Below are 27,232 nucleotides of genomic sequence, written 5' to 3'. Positions count from 1 at the left end.
ATGACCAGCCACTTCCTTAAGTACCCTAGGATGTAGATTATCAGGCCCTGGGGATTTATCGGCCTTCAATCCCGTCAAATTCCCGAACACCATTTCCCTACAAATACTGATTTCATCAGTTCCTCCCTCTCATTAGACCCTATGTTCCCCGACATCTCTGGGAGGTTATTTGTGTCCTCCTTTGTGAAGACAGAACCAAAGTATGTATTTAATTGGTCTGTCATTTCTTTGTTCCCCATTATAAATTCCCCCGATTCTGACTGCAAGGGACCTACGCTTGACTTCACCAATCTTTTTCTCTTCACTTATCTATAGAAGCTTTTACAGTCAGTTTTTATGTTCCCTGCGAGCTTACTCTCATAATCTATTTTCCCCTTCTTTATTAATCCCTTTGTCCTCCTTTGCTGAATCTTAAACTGCTCCCAATCCTCAGGTTTGCTGCTTTTTCTGGCCAAATTATATGTCCTCTCCTTGGTTCTTATGCTATCCCTAATTTCCCATGTTAGCCACGGTTGAGTCATCTTTTTTGTTTTATTTTTATGCCAAACAGGGATGAACAAATTCTGTAGTTCATCCATATTGGGCCAGTAATTCCGGTCCCAACGCGTGAGCACGGACGGTGTACTCACGCGTGGGCCCATTGGAAGTGCCGGATTCCAGCATGCACAGCGCATGTGCGGGAAACCGGCATTTCCTCTCCATCGAACTAAGGGGTTAAGAGGCCCAACGCGTGCGCGCAGGACTCTGTGCGCACGCGTTGAACTTCCTTCGTTTAGACAGGTTTGCGCGTGTGCAAGGGCCTGAACTTTTTGGAAATGATAAAAGGAGGCGTAAGCAGTGGATTCTTGAAGGTAAGTGGTCTATTATTTAAAATTATTACATTTTTTCCACAGCTTCATTGTTTTTAAGGACTTTACAGTAAGGTAAGTTTATTTTTAGACCCGAATTCGTAAAAAAAAAATTTTGAAAAATTTTATTAATTGTTTTAAATCGTTTTTTAAAGTTATTTATAGTTTATTTAATTATTGGGATGTTTTTGAAAATTTTAATTAAAGTTAAACTAGTCTTTTGGGCGCCTGTACTTTTCATGAGTTTGACAGTCTTTACTATCAAACTCATGAATGAGTTTCCCCTCCCCTGATTGGCTGCAGAGTGCTCACCTGATCCCAGCCGGCACACCGCACTAACTACGCCGCTGGATCAGGTAAGCACATTGCGCTGACATCTGAACCGGGCCAGTGACAGGAAATGCAAGCAGGCCCGGGCTTCAGATGTCAGCGCGCAGGGTGAGCGCAGATCGGGGGCTTGCACACGCGGCAAGCACCCGATCCTAATTTCTGTCCCGCGATCTTTAAATGTTTGCCATTGCCTATCCACCATCAACCCTTTAAGTAACGTTCCCCAATCCATCCTAGCCAACTCGTGCCTCATACCATCGTAGTTTCCTTTGTTTAAATTCAGGACCCTAGTCTCTGAGTCAACTACTTCACTCTCCATCTTAATGATATTATGATCGCTCCTCCCCAAGGGGCCTCACACAACAAGGTTGCTAATGAATCCTTTCTCTTTACATAATACCCAGTCTAAGATGGCCTGATCTCTCGTTGATTTCTCGACATATTGGTCCAGGAAACCATCCCGTATACACTCTAGGAATTCCTCCTCCACAGTATTGTTACTAATTTGGTTAGCCCAATCTATATGTAGATTAAAATCACCCATGATGACTGCTGTGCCCTTATTGCACGCATCTCTAATTTCCCGTTTAATGCCATCCCCAACCTCAGCATTACTGTTTGGGGGTCTGTATACAGCCCCCACTAACGTTTTCTGCCCCTTGGTATTTCTCAGCTCTACCCATACAGATTCCACATCATCAGAGCTAATTTGCTTTCTTACTAATTTGTTAATCTCCTCCAAGTCTAGACTTATTGATGGCCGTGCCTTCAGCTGCCTGGGCCCTAAATTCTGGAATTCCCTCCCTAAACCTCTCTGTCTCATGACCTCTCTCACCTCCTAAGGCACTTCTTAAAATCTACCTCTTTGACCAAGATTTAGTTCACCTGTCCCAATATCTACTTATTTGACACGGTGTCAAATTTTGTTCATTAATCACTCCTTTGAAGCGCCTTGGGACGTTTTACTATGTTAAAGGTACTATATAAATGCAAGATGTTGTTGTTGTTGAACTGGTATATCAAGTGCCATTATTTACTGATGATTTTCTTGTTGAAAAACAGTTATTAAAACATTTGGGGATACAAATTTTGAACTTATAAAAGCGAAGAAAGGTCTTGCATTTATATAGCCCCTTTTTTGTCCTAAGGACATCCCAAAGTGTTTGAAAATTACTTAATTAATCTCCAGGACACTGCTGTGAGCAATATCAGTGTGGCATGAAAAATGTTGTTTGTTTCATTTTCTTTGCATACTTTTGTTTATTAGTTATAAAGATAGTGGAGCTCGGAAAAGGCAGTTTGACTGCAGTTGGAGGCAGAAAGTCAGGTGATGAATCCTCCATGAATATGTCTAATCAGAGCTGGCAACCCGACCCTATCCCACCCACCCTCAATGTCCCTCACTTTCCAAGTCGGACATAAGTCAGAAGTCTACACTGCTCCTGCCATCGTCCAACTCCCAAAAGTCGACAGCATACACAGAAATGAACTCCATACTCTCTGTGATCAAGCTGTCTTCACTTTCAGCTGTAAGAAGTCACACAACACCAGGTTATAGTCCAACAGCTTTATTTGAAATCACAAGCTTTCGGAGCGCTGCTCCTTCGTCAGGTGAAGCAGCAACATTCACCACAAAATGCCAACGAAGTCCCTTCTTCCTTTCTACACTGCTACTCAACACCGTGACTCCTCCTTTCCTAACATACGTACTTACTCTAGTTCCTAATCGACCACTCCGACTAAGTGCTTCATCAGTGAGATGAATTGCTTCGAATTAAATAGAAATTACAACACAGCCAGACCCTTCGGCCCAACAAGCCCATGTTGGTGTGTAACCACCCTCCTAATGCTATGTGCCTACCATGTACAATATATTCCTTCATTGATGTTACTGGAACAGGTGTTTTATTTATTATTTGTTCCTGGGATGTGGGCATCGCTGGCAAGGCTGGCATTTACTGCCCATCCGTGGTTGCCCTGAGAAGGCGGTGGTGGGCCTTGTGGTGACAGTGCTCCCACAACGGGGTTAGCCCTGGAATTCCGGGATATTGGTCCAGTGACAAAGAATGCAAGTTATTTCAAATTTCATCGTGTTTTCAGTCATGCCAGTTGAGAAATATTTTTGTTTATTAACCTGCTGTTAATTCTGTGCTTTGTGAACGTTAGTGTTAGCTTGAACAAGTAAAAATATGTAAAATATTTATCATTGTTGTCTTTCAGACCACCAAACTACAGACTAAAGAATTTGCACAAAACCTTGCTGGTTTTGCAGCAAGATTCCACCTGCAAGGCCCAGGTTCTGTGGGAGACGACCTGGATACAGGTTAGAAAACAGTGCAGGCAAACAACCAACCTTTCTTACGTAAAGCAAAAATCCTAAGTGTCATATAAACATTCTTACCCTATCATGTTGTTTTATTTTCCTGCAGTACTAATTTGGTGTAATGCCACCCGTGAAAGGTAAAGCTTTGCAGGAAATGCTGACTAAATTTAAGGAAAAGTTCAGATTGTAAATACATTTTCTTCATAGCTTCTTAAAAATTGAAATACTAACATCTAGCGATTCTGCACGTTTCAAATTTGACAATACATTAGTATTACACAACTAATTTTCCAAAAGTCTTAATGTACCAACTTTGTGATTTAACTTGTGAGTTTTCACAAGCTTGTTAGTTTCAAAGAATTCACTTGCGGTGATTTTCAGGCAACCTCATGTCTGAAGCTTATCATGAGTGCAAGACACAAATGTCATGGATGACACCAGCAATTCAGTCGCAACTGAAGTAGCCAATTCATATGACATTCCCTCAGGACAAGTGGAAAGTGCTGTTGGCAGGGATCATCTGCAACAGGCTGCCAGCGGGAGGTATGAAAATGGCAGGATTTTCTGCATCTGCAGTCATAAAGCGATGCATGGTCATTTATTACCGCCCGACCTCCTGGGTAAAGACAGGCCTGGGGTGGAAGGATGCTGCAAGGCTGATTTTGAGTGCATTTATCCTTCTGATATCACAAAACATTTGAACATGGATCCCATAATTGCCTAGTTCAGTTTCTTTACATAGAATCTGCAGCATAGAAACAGGCCATTCAGGCCAACAGGCCTGGCATTTATGCTCCACACAAGCCTCCTCCCACCCCTCTTCATCTCACCCTGCCAGTCACCATATCCTTCTATTCCTTTCTCCCTCATGTTTATCTAGCTTAACACTCTATACAGTAGAAAAGCTGTAAATATGACTGCTTTTTGTTTTTCTTTTCTTTTTCATTGATTATTGTAGGGCTTGAGATCTTGGGCAAATTTGAAAATGAGATGGAAGAATTTGAGAGAAACCGTCAAGAACTGGCAAATGCTGAGAAGCTTTTTGATCTGTCGATTACAATGCATCCTGAGCTGCTGTCACTTCAGAAGGAAATGAAAGGCCTGCGACAGATCTATGACATTTACAAGGCACAGCGGGTATGTTTGCATAGCCTGTATTCGGACTATGTTTAATGTCACTGCTTTATTTGAAGAACTGTGGAGTGTGCAGCTATTGTACAAAGCTTGTCGATTGGGACAATCTTGTGCCTGAAAGCCCCGGAGTTTCAAGCAGTCTTTCCTTGAGTGTAGCATGGTGCTGCCTGTCTACACCCCCACCCCTACCACAAACACAAAACACTGCAATACAGTAATTGAAAATAGTTCACTGATGACACGGCATGGTGAAGTTTAGTGGATGGCATCACAGAAGAATGGCACATTGGCTCCTGACTCTGTTCAGTTGATCTGCTAATAGTTCATCTATGGTGCTGTGGGGAGATGAAGTGGTTGCGATGAAGTGGGGGGAGATTTACCACTCGGCCACTTTCATGCACCTCCTGAGAACTGGATCAGGAATAGCATTGAAGTGGCGTTACATTCCCTCTGGAACACAGTTAGCATCAGGCCAAGGAGACCTCAGAAATATAGGCAGTCTAACTTGACCCCAGCTGATTAATTTAGGTGTTGAGTTCTTAACTGTAGTGTCCGCGTATCAATAACACACGGACTGCAGGAGAACGGTAATAACAGGTGTTTACTGAACAGAGGGTATGCTGGAACTGAAAGTACAGAAGCCTGCTACGGCTTTATATACAGGTGTGGTCACTGCCGGTACTACAGTATAAAAGCAGTTCTCTCTTAAAGGTACATACACAACAATTCCTCCCCTTTTAGATTAACAGTACCATAACATTCATTTAACAATTAACACTTTTAACATGCAACATTAACTGAAAATAGTCCATTTATAAATTCAGTCTTTGGGGCGGCTTCCTGATCCTTTCTGGATAGCGCCTTTCCTGAGTGTCTTGCTCTTGGTGCGGAGGCGATTCTGGCCCCCGGTCGTCGGTTGGTTCATCAGCTTCTGATGCTACTGTTTCTGGGGTAGATGCTACCGGTATGTCGGGTTCATCACCAGGTACGTGGGACATGGGGTTGACTCGTTCCTGTGACGCTAGGATCTGGTCGACATGGCGACTCACAATGTTCTCCCCGACATCCACTGTGTACATTAGTGGCCTCTGCCTTGTGCATATCGTTCCGGGTTGCCATTTCTCTGTTCGGTAGTCGCGGGCCAAGACTGGTTGTCCTACATTGAAGCTCCTTGTCGGCTTCTCATTGATGTGCTGGAATTGCTTATTCTCAACATTTCTTCGCACATTTGGTCTGAGCAAATCCAGACGAGATCTCAACCTTCGGTTAAAGAACATCATGGCTGGGGTCTGGTTGGTAACTGCATGTGTCGCATTTCGGTAGGCTAACAGGAAATTGTCCACCTTATGCTGCAGTGGACTGTCGTCATCGCACATGGCCCTTACTGCCTTTTTAAAGGTTTGTACGAACCTCTCGGCCAATCCATTTGTGGCTGGATGATACGGGGCGGATGTGTAATGCCTTACCCCATTCCTTCTCATAAATTTCCGAAACTCTTCGGACACAAACTGTGGTCCGTTATCAGAGCAAATCTGCTCTGGCAAGCCGTTCCTGGCAAATATGGTCCGTAGGACTGCAATCGTTTTCTCCGTAGTGGTGGAGGACATTTTGATCACCTCAGGCCATTTCGAATGCGCATCCACTGCTATTAAGAACATTGAGTCCATGAATGGACCAGCAAAATCAGTATGTACCCGTTGCCATGGAGAGGAGGGCCACTCCCATGGGTGTAAAGGGGCATGTGGTGGTGCGTTTTGGACCTTCTGGCATCCTGAGCAGCTCTTTGTTAGGTCCTCGATTTGTTGATCGATCCCCGGCCACCCCACATAAGCCCTAGCAAGGCCTTTCATTTTCACCCCTCCCAGATGGCCTTCGTGAAGCTCATCGAGCACTCTTTCCCTTAACTTGGGTGGAATTACCACTCGGGATCCACACATCACTGTCCCCTGGCATACTGACAGCTGCTCTCTTCTGGATGAGAATGCTGGCAACAGTGAGTCGCCATGCGTTGGCCATCCCTTCACCGTTAAGTCATATACCCGAGACAGTGTCGGATCATTTCGGGTCTCCTTCTCTATATCCGCGTTAGTTACTGGCAAGCGTTCAATTATCGACGAATAAAATATTTCGACAGGGTCCACTGCAGGTGCTTCCTCCACAGTAGGCAGTGGCAGGCGTGATAGCCCATCAGCGTTTCCATGCTGTTTCGTGCCCTTATACTCTATTTCATATTGGTTCGCCCCTAGAAAAAGGGACCATCTTTGTAGCCGTTGTGCAGTCATCACTGGAATGCCCTTCTTTGGATTAAAGATGGAGACAAGTGGTTGGTGGTCAGTCAGCAAGGTGAACTTCTGCCCATGCAGATAGTGGTTGAATTTTTTTACTCCCCATACTAGGCTGAGGGCCTCCCTGTCAATCTGGGCGTAGTTGCGCTCGGCTGAGGTTAGTGACCGAGACGCAAAGGCTACTGGCCCCTCCAACCCGTCTGGGAATTTGTGCGACAGCACCACTCCAATACCATAGGGTGATGCATCACACGCCAACCGAATTGGTAGTGCTGGGTTGAAATGGGCCAATACCTCTTTTGATGTGATCAATTCTTTGCACTTCTGGAAAGCTCGTTTACATTCGTCATTCCACTTCCATGGTACCCCCGTCTGCAGTAGGGTGTTCAGTGGGTGTAATACTGTAGACAAATTTGGTAAGAACTTATGGTAATAGTTCACCAGTCCGAGGAACGACCTCAGTTGTGACACATTTTCCGGTGCCGGAGCCTTGACTACTGCCTCAATCTTTTCAGGGGACTTATGTAACCCCTCTTCATCAATAACGTGGCCACAATACGAGATCTGCTTCTGGAAAAACTCGCATTTGTGGCGATTAGCTCGTAGCCCATAGCCCTTCAATCTAGTGAGCACCTGCTCCAGGTTGGCGAGGTGATCACTGTCATTTTCGCCCGTGACCAGGATGTCGTCCAAATAACACTGGGTCCCTGGAATCCCTTGCAGGACTTGATCCATTGCCCTTTGCCAAATAGCCGGAGCCGATGCTACCCCGAACACCAGCTGGTTTATTTGGTAGAGATCTTTGTGAGTGTTGATCGTGAGGTATTGTTTTGAGGCTGCTTCTACTTCCATTTGCAGGTACGCCTGGGCCAGATCAATCTTCGTGAAGCGTTTTCCTCCAGATAGCGAGGCGAAAATATCTTCTATCCGCGGAAGCGGATATTGTACCGTGTGAAGGACTGGGTTCACTGTCACCTTGAAGTCCCCACAGATGCGAACCTCCTTTGGTTCCCCAGGCGTATTACTCAACGACCTCTTCATTACAGGAACGATGGGTGTAGCCCACTCACTCCAGTCCACTTTGGACAGTACTCCTGAACGTTCCAACCCTTCCAGCTCTGCTTCGACGGCTGGGCGGATCGCATAAGGTCTGGCCTTAAAAAAAAAACTTTGGGCTTGCATTTTCCTCTATTTTAATCGTTGCTGTTATGCCTTTTAGTGTTCCGAGTCCCTCCTGGAACACTTCTTGTGCGTCAGTTAGCATTTTTGACAGTCGTCCAGGTGTGGCGTCGTCATCCTTTTTGGCCTCTACCGTCAGTGCCTGTATGGAATGCCAATCTAATTGTATCTTCCGGATCCATTCACGTCCTAGTAGTGGTGGTCCTCTGGCAATACATATAGGTCCATTTTTGGTATTTCCTGGCCGTTGTACATCACGTTCACCCTTATTTTTCCTTTGGGGTGGACTTTTTCCCCCGTGTACGTCTTCAAGACAATCTCTGTAGCTCTCAAGGGTATATGTGAGAATAGCCACTTGTAGTCCCTTCGGTTTATGACTGTTAAGGCTGATCCTGTGTCCAATTCCATTTTCACTTGGACTCCGTCTATCTTGAGCGTGACCCAAATAGTCTGGTGATCCTCCATTTTGATTACATTATGTAGTTTCAGACAACCCAGCTCCTTGCTTCCGGAGTCTGTGTCACTTTTCTGTTCGTCTGAACTACTCTCCGTCACCTTATGTACCTTTTTGTACTTCTCCTGTGGAGATTTCTTGCTGCTGGTTTTCTTCCCCGACCTGCAGACTCTTGCTTTGTGTCCTGCTTTTCCACACTGTCTGCACACTTGGTCCTTGAACCAGCAATCCTTCTGGTCGTGTGTTGTTTTGCCGCAGCGATAACACTTCCCGCTCCATATGACATTTCATTGGTGCTATATTCTTGCGGTTTCTGTTGTATTTCCGCAGCTCCCCGTGCTGCTGCTTCGTAGGATACTGCAACGCTGAAAGCCTTTTCTAGCGTAAGGTCCTTTTCCGAAAGTAGTCGTTTCTGGGTTCCTTCACTCTGGAGCCCGCAGACAAACTTATCCCTTAAGGTATCTGCCAGTCCTGCTCCGAACTGGCAGTGTTTCGATAACTTGCGTAGTTCCGTAAGATAGTCAGCATTACTCTCGTCTTTGTGCTGGTTTCTTTTATGGAACTTGAATCTTTCTGCTATCAGCAGCGGTGTAGGGTTTAGATGTTCCTGTAAGATATTGACAATCTCTTCAAAGCTTTTCTCCATTGGTTTAGCTGGGGTAATTAAATTCCGCAATAGGCCGTACATTCTCGCGCCCATCAAATTCAATAATACCGACGCCTTCTTTTCATCGGCCACCTCATTTGCCTTGCAGTACACTTCAATTCTTTCCACATACGTGGTCCAGTCTCCTATTTCGTTGTCGAAAGCAGTGATGCTGCCACTCTTCGGCATCTTGGGTGGTTTAAAATGGCGCCTCCCGCGCTTTTCCTTCTTCCCCCTGCTGCCAATGCTGCTCCTAGCGTTCTAACTAGTAATGGCGGCTTTCTGCACATCTCTCTTTTGTTAATTAATTTTCTTAGTTTTATTCTTCTTTGACGCTGTCCACTGCGCGTCTCTTTTCCTTCCCCTTTTTTATTTTCTTTAACGCTGCCCGACTCTTGAGCACCGGCCGCGCCCTGTGCGCTCCACCCTCTCTTTTTCTTCCCGACGACGCTGCTCGGCCCCCTTGCAGAGCCGCTCGATCGAGCTCTAGCCCGTCGCAGTCCGGGAAGGGTCAGCGCACTACCTGCTACCAGCCCGATTTGCTGGGACACCTTGACTGGAGAACCAAGCCCAGCTCTCCACAGCTTCCCCTGCGATTCTCTGAACTCCGATGGATCACTGGGCGGTTGCCCACGGTCGACGCCCGTTGCTCTGGCTTCGACCTCCAAGAAGCTTCTTTTCAGGGATGGATCCCCGTGAGGTGATGCAGTACTGCAGGTGAGTTTTAACCTGCTCGTCGCCACTGTAGTGTCCGCGTTTCAATAACACACGGACTGCAGGAGAACGGTAATAACAGGTGTGGTCACTGCCAGTACTACAGTATAAAAGCAATTCTCTCTTAAAGGTACATACACAACACTAACCATCCCACCTTGTTATGGTGTTCATTCTAATGACTTTCTATATCATGACAGACGTCCCAGGATTTACTTCACTACCACCTCTCTCGACCCATCCACTGCCTCTGATTTGTCACACTGCTCGTCTGACATCCAATATTGGATGAGCAGAAATTTCCTCCAATTAAATATTGGGAAAATCGAGCCCATTGTCTTTGGTCCCCGCCACAAACCACATCCCTCTCCTTGGGTACTGTCTGAGGCTGAACCAGACCATTTGCAATCCTATTTGACCCTGAGCTGAGCTTCCGGCCCAAATAGCGTCTCCATCACCAAGACCACCTACTTCCACCTCCGTAACATCACCCGTCTCTGCCCTTGCCTCAGCTCATTTGCTGCTGAAACCCTCATCCAGGCCTTTGTTACCTCCAGACTCGACTATTCCAATGCTCTCCTGGCTGGCCTTCCATCTACCACCCTCCGTAAACTTCAGCTCATCCGAAACTCTCCTGCCCGTGTCCTAACTCGCACCCAGTCCCGTTCACCCAACACCCCTGTGCTCTCTGATCGACATTGGCTCCCGGTTCACCAACACCTCAATTTTAAAATTCTTATCCGAGTGTTCAAACCCCTCCATGGCCTCGCCCCTCCCTATCTCTGTAACCACCTGCAGCCCTACAACTCTCCAGGATCTCTGCACTCCACCAATTCTGGCCTCTTGCGCATCCCCGATTTCCATCGCTCCACCATTGGCGGCCGTGCTTTCAGCTGCCAAGGCCCTGAGCTCTGGAATTTCCTCCCTAAACCTCTCTGCCTCTCTCACGACCCTCCTTACAAGCTACCACTTTGACCAAGCTTTGGTCACCTGCCCTAATATCTCCTTAGGTGGCTCGGTGTGATAGCGTTTGATAATATTCCTGTGAAGCGTCTTGCGACATTTTACTACGTTAAAGGCGCTATATGAATGCAAGTTGTTGTTGCCCCTGCTCTTGCTGCTCTGGTCTCTGCTGGTATTTTCTATATGAGTGCAAATTTATTATTGCAAATCAGTTATCGATTTTTTTTTTCACAACAAGAATATTTAAGCACATATTTGGACTTAACTATAGTAACAATCAAACTAAAATAACCGTATCTTGAAACCTCTAAGTGCTGGTGAGGCCTGGAATGCGCTGTGATCTGGAATGCGCTGTCTGAAAGGGCGGTGGATGCAGATTCAATAATAACTTTCAAAAGGCAAGTAGATAAATACTTGAAGGGGAAAACTTTGAAGGGCTATGGGGAATAGGCAGGGGAGTGGGACTAATTGGAGAGCTCTTTCAAAGAGCCGGCATAGGCATAATGGGCCGAATGGCCTCTTTCTGTGCTGTGTCATTCTATGATTCTATGAAGAGGGTTGGAGTTAGCAGTGTAAATTGTTCATTGTACCGATGATGATGATGATTTTGTCTGGATAGGTTTCCTGTGTAATTAGGTCCTTTTAAGGCAGGGCTAATAACCTGTTGCAATTTTTCTAGATTGCCAAAGAGGAATGGTCTGAGATTTTATGGGCGGATCTAAATGTGCAGCTGCTTCAAGAAGGAATTGATGGGTTTTTGAAGACTTTCAGAAAGCTCCCAAAAGATGTCCGCACCCTCTCAGCTGGTTTCTATCTGGAATCTCAGATGAAAGAATTTAAGGAATCCATTCCTTTATTATTGGACTTGAAACATGAGGCATTAAGAGAGAGGTTAGTTTCATTAGCCTTTCCGCTTCAGAATGCTTTGATGAAAATATAAATAGTGATAAACAAGTAAGCCCGAGTACTCCACCGCAGCCCGAGTGCAATACCGCAGCCCGAGTACTCCACCAAGCAGTTGTGCAGGCTCTCACGAGTATAATTTATTTTATAGGCACTGGAGAACTTTAATGGCAAGAACAGAAACGGAGTTTGAGATGCGAACTGAAACATTTACACTGCAGAATATGTTTGCTATGCAACTGCACAAACACAGTGAAATTATCGGCGATATTGTGACAGCTGCCATCAAAGAGCTTAGCATTGAGAAGGTGAGTTGTGCTTTCAAAACTGCTGGGTTATTCCGATCTTCTGTGCATTCAGCATACAAGCTGTACTCGGAGAACGCGGGTTGGGGAGTGGGGGGTCGGGGAGATGGGAGACGGGAGCGGGGAGAGGGGGAGAGGGCGGCAACACTGAAATGTAATTTCTCCTGCCCGTGCTCGCTCGAAGCACAGCTGCCTACTGGGAGCATGGGAATTTGGAGTTAACCCTTAAAATGATAATATTAATGAGGCATATTTTCACCATTACTGACACATACATTTTACGGATTGCTGAGTTTACTGAAATCCTTCCCCCACAAAAACTGCCAATGCCTTGCCACAAAGTAGTTTTCAGTTCTCAAGTTACACATGGTTGATGCTGCAATAAATCTCCAATTCCCACGTAGTCGGTCTGTTTATACCACACTTTGTACAAAAGTGGTTTATTTTATACTGAATGGTTTAAAAATACTGCATTTTTAAGAAATGTTAATTTATAGTAGACACACTTGGCTGGAGTTTACCAGTACCTATTTATATTTGTCCGTGCAGTGATAGAATTTGCTGACGTAGTCAAATTAGTAATGGTTGGCTAACTGTGTGGAAAGAAGCCAGTTTGAAAAGTAAAGTATGGTTAACAGCAAGTCTCTCATTGCTGGGTGTACCTGTCCTTTTGTACACAGGGCGTCAAGGAGGTTGTGGATACCTGGGAAACTATGAAATTTACTGTGCAGAAGTACTACAAAGGAACTCAGGATCGAGGCTACATTCTGGGATCGGTGGATGAAATACTTCAGATACTCGATGACAATGCCATGAATCTGCAGAGCATGGCTGGAAGCAGATTTGTGGGCCCTTTCCTGGGTGCAGTGCAGGAGTGGGAGCGAAATCTGTCCCTAATCGGGGAAGTGATTACGGTGAGGAACCTAGAGATGATTCTGGGTGTCAACAAGTGCAACGTTCTAGCTCCCACCTTATAACATGGAACTGTCTCCAAAATCAGAAATATTTGATGAATATAAAAAACAAATTGCTCCAGACTTTTGAAAACATGCGAGCACCTATTTATCTTCAGTTACATTTACTGATTGTTCATATTTTTTGTTAATTTTTTAGATTAATTTTAGAACCGTGCCCTTCCAGCTCTGATATAGCGTCCACACCTGGAACAGTAATCTATACAGAATCTGTCAGACTGCTGTATATTTCCAGCATTTTCTGTTTTTATTTCAGATGTTCAGCATTTGCTTGTAGTTCCAGCTCTGCTGCACAGGACTGAAAGGTTGTGTTTATAGGAACAGGAGGAGGCCATTCAGCCCCTCGAGCCTGTTCTGCCATTCAATGAGATCATGGCTGATCTGTGACCGAACTCCATGGGGGAGAAATTCATTATCGCCTCGTTTGGGGGCGGTAACTTTTGAAAGCTGGGAATCTTAGCGACAGGCGCTAATGATTCCCAGTTTTCACGAAATTGGGCTTAGCACTCCAGGAAGGAAGTGGAGAGCTCTACTTCCTTCCTGGAGCGCTAAAGGACGCAGGTGGGGCGGTAGTGTTGCACAACGTCGCGTGCAGCGCTGCCGTGATCCGAGGCTCCTTCCCTCACTTAAAGGGAAAGGCCGTTGCTGCAGAGTCTGCATTGGGACCAGTTACCTGGTCCCCGACGGCAGCCGTGTTCCGGCCCGACCAGCCCCATGCACTGCAGCAGAGCGCCGGGCTGATCGATCATGGCCCAGGAGAATTGAAAAAAATTGCAAAAACAGATTTTAGAAATTTTGCTACTTACCTCGGCAACCTCCGCCCCTGAAGCGCCCGGCCTCCCGTACAACGCCTCCTGCAGCTGTCTGTGTCTTCGGCCGGTGATGCTGCAGGGGCCGGAACCGAAGATCGGGTCCGGGGCGATGCACATGACAATGACGTCACGGATTTCTGGGCGCAGGAGATCGTGGCACAAAATTTTATCGCCGCCGCAAACCTCCCAGCCAAGTTAGCGGGAGTCGTTCATTTCGCCGCGCCCGGGCGGTAAGTCGTTAGCGCCCCGTTATCACCCCCCGGATTTCGACCACCGAATTTCTCCCCCCATATGCCCGCCTTTGCCCCGTATCCCTTAATACCTTTGGTAAACAAAGATCTATCAATCTCAGATTTAAAATTAACAATTGGCTTAGCATCAATTGCCGTTTGCGGAAGAGAGTTCCAAACTTCTACCCTTTGTGTGTAGAAGTGTTTCCTAATTTCACTCCTGAAAGGTCTGGCTCTAATTTTTAGACTATGCCCCCTCGTCCTAGAATCCCCAACCTAGTCCTAGAACCCCTGCCTCTGTACTTGCTTAAAACCTGTTACATCTCTAACTTTTCCAGTTCTGACGAAGGGTCATCGACCTGAAACGGTAACTCTGTTTCTCTCTCCGCAGATGCTGCCTGACCTGCTGAGTGTTTCCAGCATTTTCTGTTTCTGTTTCAGATTTCCAGCATCTGCAGTATTTTGCTGTTGTATTAGTGTAGAGGTGATATTTTTGCAGGGACTGTAACTGTAGCATGGACCTTTCAGCAGGCAATGACTGATCATTGTTTTCTCTAGGTTTGGTTGGTGGTGCAAAGGAAATGGATGTACCTGGAGAGCATCTTCATTGGTGGTGATATCCGATCACAACTGCCGGAGGAAGCAAAGAAGTTCGATAACATTGATAGAATATTCAAAAAGGTAGGTACTTAAAACCGTATGGATACTAAGATTAAATAAAATAAATGATTTTGGATTTTTTTTAAATTGTGGTTTTGCTCCCCAGCTTCTTTTTGGCTCGCCCAGTCTGCAGCTACGCTGGTGGGTGATGACTAGCTCTCAGCCAAAGCTGCTCCTCAGGTTGAGTGAGCCGAGTCTCTTCCCAGCTACATCCGTGATTCTTCCGACGCCCTCCGTCACTTTAACAGTTTCCAGTTTCCTGGCCCCAACCATCTCCTTTTCACTGGACGTCCAATTCCTCTACACCTCCATCCCCCACCAGGACGGCCTGAGGACGCTCCGCTTCTTCCTTGAACAGAGGCCAAACCAGTCCCCATCCACCACCACCTGGCTGAACTTGTTCTCAGATTAAACAACTTCTCCTTTGACTCCATTCACTTCCTCCAAATCAAAGGTGTTGCTATGGGAATCTGTATGGGTCCTAGCTATGCCTGCCTTTTCATGGAATACGTGGAACATTCTTTGTTCCAGTCTTACTCAGGTCTCCTCCCTCACCTCTTTTTCTGGTACATTGTATTGTATTGGTGCCATTTCCTGCTCTCGCCCCGAACTGGTAAAAATTTCATCAGCTTTGCTTCCAATTTCCATCCTTCCCTCACCTTCACATGGTCCCTCTCCGACTCTTCCCTTCTCGTCCTCAACTTTTCTATCTTCATTTCTGGCAATAGGCTGTCAACCAATGTCTACTATAAGCCCACTGACTCCCACAGCTACCTGGACTACGCTTCCTCCCACCCCACTTCCTGTAAGGACTCTATTCCACTCTCCCAGTTTCTCCATCTCCGCCACATCTGTTCTGACGATGCCACCTTCCACACAAGTGCTTCCAATGTATCTTCCTTTTTCCTGAACCGAGGATTCCCCTCCACTGTGGTTGACATGACCCTTAACCGTGTCTGTTCCATTTCCTGCACTTCTGCTCTCACCTCTTCCCCATCCTTCTCGAACCACGATAGGGTTCTCCTTGTCCTCACCTTCCACCCCAGCAGATTCCACATTCAATGGATCATCCTCCGCCATTTCCGCCACTTCCACCGTGATGGCACCATCGAACACACCTTCCCCTCCCCTTTCTGGATTCCAAAGGGACCGTTCCCTCCACGACACCCTGGTCCACTCTTCCATCACCCCCAACACCCGCTCCCCTTCCCACAGCACCTTCCCATTGCAAGCGCAGGAGATGCAACATCTCCCCTTTCATCTCCTCCCTTCCCACCATCCAGGGCCCCAAACACTCCTTCCAGGTGAAACAGCGATTTACTTGTACTTCTTGCAATCTAGTATACTGTATTCGCTGCTCACAATGCGGTCTCCTCTACACTGGGGAGACCAAACGCCAATTTGGTGATCGCTTTGCTGAACACCTCCGCTCAATCCGTGACCCTGAACTTCCGGTTGCTTGCCATTTTAATTATCCGCTCCACTCCCACTCTGCCCTCAGCCTCTTACACTGTTCCACTGAAACTCAACGGAAGCACGAGGAATAGCACCTCATCTTTCGATTAGGCACTTTACAGCCTTCCGGACTCGACATCGAGTTCAACAATTTCAGATCATAACCTCTGTCCCATTTTTTTGGACAGCAGGTGCTGGTAATGATTCTGCTGTTGCCATTTACACCTCCTTGATCCATCTATTGTTTCTTTACTTGTCCCATTACCACCCTCTTTTGCCTTGCCCCATCATCCTTTTTATCATAATCATTCCTGCCTTCCACCCAATTACAGACCTTCCCTTTTGTTCTTTCCTCCCCTCCTCCTCCCCCTTTCCCTGCCTCTCTACTTGCTTAAAACCTGTTACATCTCCAGTTCTGACAAAGGGTTACAGACTTGAAACGTTAACTCTGGTTCTCTCTCCACAGATGCTGCCTGACCTGCTGAGTATTTCCAGCATTTTCTGTTTACCATTCTAGTAAACCTCTTCTGCACCATCTCTAAGGCCTTGACATCCTTCATTAAAAAGGTTTAGCATGACTTCCTTGCTTTTGTACCCTATGCCTCTATTAATAAAGCCCAGGATCCCATTTGCTTTTTTAACAGCCTTCTCAACTTGTCCTGCCACCTTCAAAGATTTGTGCACAGACACTCCTAGGTCTCTGTTCCTGTACCCACTTTGCTAGTGTTTATGCTCCACAGGAGCCTCCTGGTTTATCCCACCCTATCAGCATATCCTTCTATTCCTTTCTCCATCATGTAATTATCTAGCTTCCCTTGAAATGCATCTCTGCTATTCGCCTCAACTACTCCCTGTGGTAGCCAGTTCCACATTCTCTGGGTAAAAAGTTTCTCCTGAATTCCCTATTGGATTTATTAATGGCTACCTTATATGGCATAGTAAGGAGGCTTTTAACTGTCCAAATTAAAGAAGTTACTTAAAGAAACAACAGCACTAAGGCTATTGGGAATAATACACAGGTGCACAACTTTTACATTTTGACTTTGAGTCTCCAGATTGACTGCAAAATGCCTCATGGCTAATGAGGTGGAAAGCAAAATATATTTAATGCGCATGCTGCATAAATTTGTTTCTGCCTAAGAATCAGAGCAAGTCATAGAGTCGTAACAGTACAGAAGGATCACCCATTGTTCCATTACAGTTTTTCCTGTCAGTCTTTGGTTCCATTTTACCCTGGCTAGATCCTTTTGCATCCCATTGAAGTTATCCCTATTCCAATTTAAAAGTTCCACTCCAGATTGTTCCTTGCTCCTCTCCATTGCTAATCTAAATCTTACGATACGATGATCACTCATGCCCAAGTGTTCTCCCACAGACACTTGATCGACCTGGCCCACCTCATTCCCCAGCACCAGATCCAGCAATGCCTCCTTCCTAGTTGGGTCAAGAACATACTGGTCAAGGAAATTCTCTTGAATGCATTTCAGAAATTCCTCCCCCTCCTTTCCCTTTAACCTAGCATTATCCCAATCGATATTTGGGTAATTAAAGTTCCCCAAATCACCACTCTATAGCTCTTGCATATCTCTGCGATTTCCCTGCAGATTGGCTCCTCTACCTAGTGCTCAAAGGTGTGAGGAGTTTTGATTAGGTAAATGGGGAAAAATGATTTCCACTGGTGGGTGAGTTGTTAACTATAGAGGACATCCCTAAAAGAACAAAGGGAGAGGTAGGATTATTTTTTTACTCAGAGGGTTATTAGGGTATGGAATGCCCTACCAGAAACAGTCGGGAAGCAGGAATAGCTTGGATAAGGAAAATGAAAAAGACTACTAGGCCCATGAAGAACAGAAAGCTAATGCTGCTCAACAGCCGAGAGCCAAACTCATTCGGGACACCGTCGCAGATGTTTAGACCAATATTGTTCTGAGGACTCAGCCCTTCAAAGATTAGCCTCCTCAACTTGTCTATGGTCACATCATGAGCCTCACCATCAGCACAGTGCCTGCTCCACCTTGTCCTACAAGATAATCAAACACCAAACAGTCACAGCATTAATAATTCCAGTGATTTATTACAAAATATTCCCTGGTTTCTTCACCATGCCCACTGCTTGTGACCTTTCCCACCTCCCTCCTCCAGTGTGTCTGGCCTCCTACCTTTGGGACTCACAACCTTGTCCTGCCCAATGTTATGTAAAGCAGCTGCCCCTGGAGTCTCTGGCAGGGCCATTCAGCACCCTTGGACATTGGGGGGCAGAAGCTGCACCAGTGCATTAAAGACCCAGGAATGCCAGGGCTGAGTGAGTGACGTCATTGTTGTAGCAAAATAGAATTCTGTTTGCATATGTTTTCAGATTTGTTTTAGTACAAATTATTAACTTGTTACTACTCTGAAAGATGTACTATTTTTCCCCCAATGTTTGTTTTTCATGCTGTTAGATAATGTCTGAGACTGTGAAGGAGCCGGGGATAAACAAATTTTGCCAGGCTTCGAATCGTCTCACAAACCTCAAGAACCTGAGCGATGGTCTGGAGAAATGTCAGAAGAGCCTCAATGACTATCTGGATTCCAAGCGAAATGCCTTTCCAAGGTTTTTCTTCATTTCTGATGATGAATTACTGAGTATTCTGGGGAGCAGTGATCCTGAAGCTGTCCAGGAACACATGATAAAGGTATTTTTGTCTTTTTCTCCTTGTGTGCTGCTTGCCAGCAGAATCTATCTCCGAGACAGGACAGCTAGTGACAGGGACTTGCCCATAACTATATAAATACTAGAAAAGAGAAGACTGAGGGGTGACCTGATAGAGGGCTTTAAGATTATGAAAGGATTTGATAGGATAGATGTAGAGAAGATGTTTCTACTTGTGGGGGAGACCAGAACTAGGGGCCGTCAATATAAGATAGTCACTAATAAATCCAATCGGGAATTCAGGAGAAACCTCTTTACCCAGAGAGTGGTGAGAATGTGGAACTCGCTACCACAGGGAGTGGTTGAGCTGAATAGCACAGATGCATTCAAGGGGAAGCTAGATAAATACATGAGGGAAAAAGGAATAAAAGGATATTTTGATAGGGTGAGATGAAGAGTGGTGGAAGGAGGCTCGTGTGGAGCATAAACTCCGGCACAGAGCAGCCGGGCCGAATGGCCTGTTTCTGTGCTGTAAATACTTGGTAATACTTGTAATACCTGCTGACTTGCCAGCAAGGAGTGAAGTGGGATGTCCAGCAGAGCCTTTCACTTTGTTCTTGGGTTGATGGAGGTAGCGTTCACCTGTCTAATTATCTCCTCTTAGTCTTTGAGGGATGCCTGTATTGCTGCCCTCCTGCCCTGTAACTCCTGCAGCATGCAGTAGACTTCACTGTCCGTGAAGGGAGCCTTTGACATGGCCATGGATCAGCACACCTGGATTTGGGGGAAATTGTCATAGAGTCATAGAGTTATACAGCACGGATAGAGGCCCATCGTGTCCGTGCCGGCCATCAAGCCCTGTCTAATCTAATCCCATATTCCAGCATTTGGTCCGTAGCCTTGAATGCTATGGCATTTCAAGTGCTCATCCAAATGCTTCTTCAATGTTGTGAGGGTTCCAGCCTCCACAACCCTTTCAGGCAGTGAGTTCCAGACTCCAACCACCCTCTGGGTGAAAAAGTTCTTTCTCAAATCCCCTCTAAACCTCCCGCCCTTTACCTTGAATCTATGTCCCCTAGTTATTGACCCTTCTACTAAGGGAAAAAGCTCCTCAGTATCCATCCTATCTATGCCCCTCATAATTTTGTACACCTCAATCATGTCCCCCCTCAGCCTCCTCTGCTCCAAGGAAAACAAACCCAATCTGCCCAGTCTTTCTTCATAGCTGAAGCGCTCCAGCCCTGGTAACATCCTGGTGAATCTCCTCTGCACCCTCTCCAAAGCGATCACATCCTTCCTATAGTGTGGCGACCAGAACTGCACACAGTATTCCAGCTGTGGCCTAACCAGTGTTTTATACAGCTCCATCATAACCTCCTTGCTCTTATATTCTATGCCTCGGCTAATGAAGGCAAGTATCCCATATGCCTTTTTTACCACCTTATCCACCTGTTCCGCCGCCTTCAGGGATCTGTGTACTTGCACACCCAGATCCCTCTGCACCTCCGTCTTGCCTAGGGTCTTACCATTCATTGTGTATTCCCTTGCCTTGTTAGTCCTCCCAAAGTGCATCACCTCGCACTTTTCCGGGTTAAGTTCCATTTGCCACTGTTCCGCCCATCTGACCAACCCATCTATATCGTCCTGCAGACTGAGGCTACCCTCCTCGCTATTTACCACCCTACCAATTTTTGTATCATCCGCGAACTTACTGATCATACATTTTACATTCATATCCAAGTCATTAATGTAGACCACAAACAGCAAGGGACCCAGCACCGATCCCTGTGGCACCCCACTGGCCACAGGCTTCCAGTCACAAAAACAACCTTCGACCATCACCCTCTGCCTTCTGCCACTAAGCCAGTTTTGTATCCAATGTGCCAAGGCACCCTGGATTCCATGGGCTCTTACCTTCTTGACCAGTCTCCTGTGCGGGACTTTATCGAAGGCCTTACTGAAATCCATGTATACCACATCCACTGCGTTACCCTCATCCACACACCTAGTCACCCCCTCAAAAAATTCAATCAAATTAGTCAGACATGATCTTCCCTTGACAAAGCCATGTTGACTATCCCTGATTAATCCTTGTCTCTCCAAGTGGAGACTAATTTTGTCCCTCAGAATTTTTTCCAATAATTTTCCTACCACTGATGTTAGGCTCACTGGCCTGTAGTTCCCCGGTTTTTCCCTACTTCCCTTCTTGAATAATGGTACTACATTAGCGGTTCTCCAGTCCTCTGGCACATCCCCTGTGGCCAGAGAGGTCCTGAATATATGTGTTAGAGCCCCCGCAATCTCTTCCTTTGCCTCACACAGCAGCCTGGGATACATTTCATCCGGGCCTGGGGATTTATCCATTTTTAGGCCTGCTAAAACCGCCAATACCTCCTCCCTCTCGATGTTAATATGTTCGAGCATATCACAGTCCCCCCGCCCTATTTCTATGTCTACATCGTCCTCCTCCATAGTGAAAACAGATGCAAAAAATTCATTTAGAACCCCTCCTACATCTTCCGGCTCCACACACAGATTGCCACTTTTGTCCCTAATGGGCCCTATTTTTTCCCCTAGTTATCCTCTTACCCTTAATATACTTATAAAACATCTTAGGATTTTCCTTTATTTTGCTCGCCAGTGTTATTTCATGGCCCCTCCTTGATCTCCTAATTTCTTTTTTAAGTATTCCCCTGCACTTTTTGTACTCCTCTAGGGCTTCCTCCGTCTTTAGCCTTTTGTATCTGCCAAAAGCCCTCCTTTTTTTCCTAATCCATTCTCGTATATCCCCTGACATCCAAGGTTCCCTGTAGTTTTTGGAACCACCCTTGACCTTTACGGGAACATGTTGCCATTGTATGATCTCAATCTCCCTTCTGAAAGCCTCCCATTGCTCCGATGCGGATTTTCCTACAAGTAGCTGATCCCAGTCCATTTTGGCCAGATCCTGCCTTATCCTATTAAAATCGGCCTTCCCCCAATTTAGAACCTTTATTTCCGGCCCATCCCTGTCCTTTTCCATGACCACCTTAAATCTCACCATATTATGGTCACTGTCACCAAAGTGCTCACCTACTAGCACTTCTTCCACTTGGCCGGCCACATTCCCTAGAATTAGGTCCAGTACTGCCCCCTCTCTTGTAGGACTTTCTACATGCTGGCTCAAAAAGCTCTCCTGGATGCACTTTAAGAATTCTACACCCTCTGAGCCTTTCACACTTTGACTATCCCAGTTAATATTGGGGACGTTGAAATCCCCCATTATTATTACCCTATTATTTGCACATTTCTCTGAGATTTGCCTACATATCTGTTCCTCTATCTCCCCCTGACTGTTTGGAGGCCTATAATACACTCCCAGCAAAGTGCTTGCCCCCTTTTTGTTTTTAAGCTCCACCCATATGGCCTCATTAGAGGAACCTGCTAATATATCATCCCTCCTTACTGCAGTAATTGACTCCTTAATTAATATTGCGACACCCCCTCCTCTTATACCCCCCCCCTCTGTCTCGCCTGAAGATTCTGTACCCCGGAATATTGAGCTGCCAGTCTTGCCCCTCCCTCAACCATGTCTCCGTGATAGCAACAATATCATACTCCCATGTGTTTATCAACACCTTCAGTTCATCCACCTTATTTGCAAGACTCCTTGCATTAAAATAGATGCCATCCAGCCTTGCCCTTATATATTTGCCCTGTCTACCAAGCTGAGTTGTTTTTTTCTCTCTAATTGGCAGCACATCACCCCCTATTTCAGCTCCCCTCTGTATCCCATCCCCCTGCCAAGTTAGTTTAAACCCCCCCCAACAGTGCTAGCAAACCTCCCCGCAAGGATATTTGTCCCGCTCTGGTTCAGGTGCAACCCGTCCGACTTGTACAAGTCCCACCTTTCCCAGAAGCAGGCCCAGTGATCCAGGAAACTAAAACCCTCCCTCCTACACCAACTCTTTAGCCACGCATTCATCTGCACTATCCTCCTATTCCTATACTCACTAGCACGTGGCACTGGGAGTAATCCAGAGATTACAACCTTTGAGGTCCTGCCCTTTAATCTGTTACCTAGCTCCCTAAATTCTTGATGCAGGACCTCATCCCCCTTCCTACCTATGTCGTTGGTCCCAATGTGGACCACGACCTCTGCCTGCTCACCCTCCCCCTTAAGAATGCCCTGTAGCCGCTCAGTGACATCCATGACCCTGGCCCCAGGGAGGCAACAAACCATCCTGGAGTCACGTTTGCGGCCACAGAAACGCCTATCTGTTCCCCTTACGATAGAATCCCCTACCACTATTGCTCTCCCACTCTTTTTCCTCCCTTCCTGAGCAGCAGAAGCATCCCTGGTGCCAGGAAGCTGGCTGCTGCTGCCTTCCCCTGGTGAGTCATCCCCCTCAACAGTATCCAACTTGGTATACCTGTTTGAAAGGGGGATGTCCGCAGGGGTTCCCTGCACTTCCTGCCTGCCTCTGTTGCTCCGCCTGATGGTCACCCCCTGTGCAGCCCTACCCTGAGGCGTGAACAACTCACTAAACGTGCTATCCACGACCCTCTCAGCATCGCGCATGCTCCAAAATTCATCCACCCGCAGCTCGAGCGCCGCAATGCGGTCTACAAGTAGCTGCAGCTGGATGCATTTCCCGCACACATGGTCGCCAGGGACACTGTGTTCTGGGATCGAGAATTGTGTGCATTACAGGGGGATTTTCCTGCTTGTTAACGTGTGATATCACACTTGAGTTCTGTTTTGAAGGTTTTAATTTCCTAAGAAATGAATGCCGTGGTGCTGCTGCCAGGAGGCTGAGTTGGCACAGGCAATTCCTCTGTTAAGGGTGGTAAGAGATGCCAGGAGGAAGCTCTAGCCTTTTATTGCTATGCTCTAAATCTCTGCCTCCTCTTAAAAATATTGGTAGAAAAGAGAAAAGTCATCACCTGTAAAATAATTGGAGAGTATTTTGATTTTTGTGGTAACTTCTTATAATCAGGTTCTGTGAGCTGATTCGCTATTTAATGTTTCAGATGTATGACAACATTGCGTCGTTGAGGTTCCAAGTGGGTAATGAGAATGAAATTTTGGCGGCAGCGATGATATCTGCTGAAGGGGAGGTGATGGAATTCAGGCAGGCTACACCTGCGGAGGGACGGGTTGAAGATTGGATGACTGCAGTCCTGGCTGAAATGAGAAAAACAAATCGGCTAATTACCAAAGAGGCAATCTTTCGATACTGCGAGACCATGACAAGGTGAGTGTTGCACAAGAGCTGCTTTTTATTGTAAGTTTACTTGTTTTGCTGTATAGAAACACAAAGCTCCTGGTTAAATTGCACTCTATGACACTTAGTTCTGGTTTGGTAGTGTCATTACTGGACGAGTGGACATTCTGAGCTGTGCTGTTAGTGGAGATTTCTGGTCACCTAAATCCTCATTGTTGCGGTATCTTGAGTTCCACACATGCAATCTTTAACTTTGCTTTTTTAATTTATAGTTTGGGATTTTGTTTACCTCTGCTCATCAAGGTGAGGAATGTTAATGCTCGGCAATGCAACCCCTCTAAATTTTGGTGTCCAGTGTCTACATCAGGCACTACCAGGAGCAATTTAGGCCAAGTGTAGAGTAAAGCTCCCCCTATTCTGCTCAATATGCCTCAACACCTAACTCGGGGTCCACAGATCTTTTTGGAGTAATTACCAGATTTCATTGAGTTGCCCCAAAACATTAGAAGCCCCACGCAGAATCTTAAAACACGAGTCCAGATGCTTGCTACGAATTTGAGTCTGCTGTCGGTACCTCTTGGGTTCAGTGATGCCACTTGTGTAAATGTCATACTTTTACAGTAGGTGGCTCCCCTGCTCGATACTTACTCGGGGCCTAACCATATCCTCTTGCTGTGAACTGGGCACTCATGCCTTTCTCATGAATGGTTTTTTCAATTTCTGAAAGTGGATGGAGCAAACACTTGCTGATGCGAGTCGATATGAATCGCTAAGCTGTTTTATTTCGCAGTAAGGTGAACATTCGGAACAGCAGTTAATGATCAGACTCCATTTCATTCAAGCAGTACACATTATCTTCACATAGTAAAGAACATGCCGGGCTTTCCCACATTGGTGTGCATCTTTCTTGACATAAGATAATTTCTGAATATTGTCTCCTGCACTCCAACCTTCTCATAGTCCTTGCTGCCTGAATGCCTTGCAGCATTGTGTTTCAAACACCCCTCCCCCCTGACTGCCTGTGCCTGTGTGGTTGAAATTTCTGTAGGGCGGTAGTGCAAAATGGACGATAGCAAATCGGCAGCTAATTTTACAAACTGCCCGATCTTTTTCTTTCCATTTCCACCTCTTCCTCTTCCCCCAATATTATTTTGGGACTGCAATTGGATTGTTGGTTTTAATATTTTCAGAGTGAATTATTGCTGCCTAAGCAGCGAGGTTGACCAACTCTTCCGGTGAGTAATATACTTTCCCTTCGATCCTCCAGAAACGACTGGATGTTGGTTTATGAGGGCATGGTCGTCCTTGCTGCTACCCAAGTCTGGTGGACATGGGAGGTCGAAGATGTTTTTCAAAGGGTTAAAAAAGGAGATAAGCAGGCCTTGAAGAATTATGCTAAGAAGATGCACCAACAGATTGATGACCTAGTTACCCGCATCACTAAACCACTGAGCAACAATAACCGTAAAAAGTATAACACGGTGCTTATTATTGATGTACATGCCAGAGATATTGTGGATACATTTGTCAGAGACAGGTAAAGTAGTCACTGGTGTTTGAGCCTAGTTTAAATGGCGATAATTATATGTGTCATGGGTGTAACTGAAGACTGCAGGGCTGAGTTTCCTCTGCGCCCTCTCCGCTGGCAGAGCGGGTTCTTCCCTTTCATTTTTCGTAAACTTGATCCTTGCACACTTGTTGGAGTCAGGGACATTTAGATATTTCAGCTGGGCGCTGGCTCCAGTTACGGCACCGATGGAACGCCTACTTCAGGGAAATCACTGCGGCTCCCTGTGACATTGTGAATGGGTCTGCAGTGTTTAACGTTACTAGTTTCTCATCATCGTGGTTCCCATTGCCCCTTTTGCCCGTGAGTATAACACACTCGTATTTGGGCAGGAAGCCTGTGGAATGGTTTGCTGCCTGATTTACCACCCCTACTCTCCTCACAGGAAATTTGGCTCCCCCATAAATTATTAGGCTTTGTATTTTGTACTTATACTGCTCCTATGATTTATTTGCAGGTGAACCTTTGCTTGAAGTTTCAGAATTAAGAATTTTTTCTGGAAAAACTGAATTTTTTTATTTTTAAACTTAACAAAATTGAGCTGTTCCAATGGTTAGGTTGGCAAATGCACCAGTTTGACCCATATTGACCAAGACAGTTCCATGTACAATCCCTGGCGGGTGCTGAGTGTACTGGTCTTAGCTGGATAATGGCCGGGTGCTGGAATTGCCGTCAGTGCTACTAGGGGTCCAGCTTCTGATCACTGTGCAGATCCTCTGCTGGAATATATGCAGATGTTGAGTGAGGATAGGATCAGGAGCAGCTGTAAGACTCCCACTCCTCCCCTAACCCAGTAGCTCACTGTATAGGTTCAAACATGAAGGCCATTCAACTGCCCGTGGAACTCGACCCCAACACGAGTCAGTATCTTCAGGAGAGGAGAAGGACATTGGAATTTTTAAAAAAATAGCAAAATTGTGATTAAAGCTGTTGATTTAATTTTTTTCACTTGACTGCTGGTTATGGTAATTTTACATTAATGGTTAATGTGCACTTTTACTATTAATTAGTATAATGGATGTCCGAGAGTTTGAGTGGGAGAGTCAGCTTCGCTTCTACTGGGAGCGGATGCCAGATGATCTGAGGGTGCATCAGTGCACGGGCACCTTTGACTATGGGTATGAATACATGGGTTTGAATGGTCGCCTGGTGATCACTCCTCTCACAGACCGTATATATCTGACGCTGACACAGGTACCAAATCTAACTATGTTTTGGCCATAAAAATATCAAAGACCAGATATTGTTTTGCACCACTTGCTGATCACAGCACGATTTGTCTTGTTTTTATTCAGGCATTGTCCATGTACCTAGGCGGGGCACCAGCGGGACCGGCTGGTACTGGCAAAACAGAGACAACTAAAGATTTGGCCAAGGCACTTGGATTGCTTTGTGTTGTAACAAATTGTGGGGAAGGCATGGATTTCAAAGTAAGGATTTCTAATCGTCCTTTAGTATATTTCAGATCTGATAAAGAACGACAGTGTTTAATTTGCTGTACCTAATGGGTTTTAATCGGGGGCTTAGAAAAAAGTCCTGTGGCTCCACAAAGTGACTGTTCATTTATATCTTACCAAATTGCTCAAGAATTTTACTGCAATTTTTTTTTCC

The 27,232-nt window shown here is 45.9% G+C and overlaps 1 protein-coding gene across 1 annotated transcript in view; it reads left to right on the top strand.

Annotated features, from left to right (window-relative positions):
* The window catches only part of dnah10 (dynein axonemal heavy chain 10), a 304,418-nt gene that overhangs the window by 130,864 nt on the left and 146,322 nt on the right, over window positions 1-27,232 (top strand). Inside the window, exons 23-33 of the mRNA XM_086011825.1 lie at window positions 3,399-3,501; window positions 4,460-4,638; window positions 11,556-11,767; window positions 11,931-12,087; window positions 12,765-12,998; window positions 14,659-14,781; window positions 18,657-18,890; window positions 23,861-24,084; window positions 25,322-25,591; window positions 26,632-26,815; window positions 26,917-27,051. Of these exons, the coding sequence (XP_085867951.1) occupies window positions 3,399-3,501; window positions 4,460-4,638; window positions 11,556-11,767; window positions 11,931-12,087; window positions 12,765-12,998; window positions 14,659-14,781; window positions 18,657-18,890; window positions 23,861-24,084; window positions 25,322-25,591; window positions 26,632-26,815; window positions 26,917-27,051 (2,055 nt within the window). The remainder of the gene's footprint in view (window positions 1-3,398; window positions 3,502-4,459; window positions 4,639-11,555; window positions 11,768-11,930; window positions 12,088-12,764; window positions 12,999-14,658; window positions 14,782-18,656; window positions 18,891-23,860; window positions 24,085-25,321; window positions 25,592-26,631; window positions 26,816-26,916; window positions 27,052-27,232) is intronic.

Source organism: Somniosus microcephalus, chromosome 19 (assembly GCF_052327205.1).
Source record: "Somniosus microcephalus isolate GS21.2 chromosome 19, FLI_Smic_1.0, whole genome shotgun sequence".
NCBI classification, from domain to species: domain Eukaryota; kingdom Metazoa; phylum Chordata; class Chondrichthyes; order Squaliformes; family Somniosidae; genus Somniosus; species Somniosus microcephalus.
Note: the sequence above shows the minus strand (reverse complement) of the source record. Positions and strands in the feature narration are given on the sequence as shown.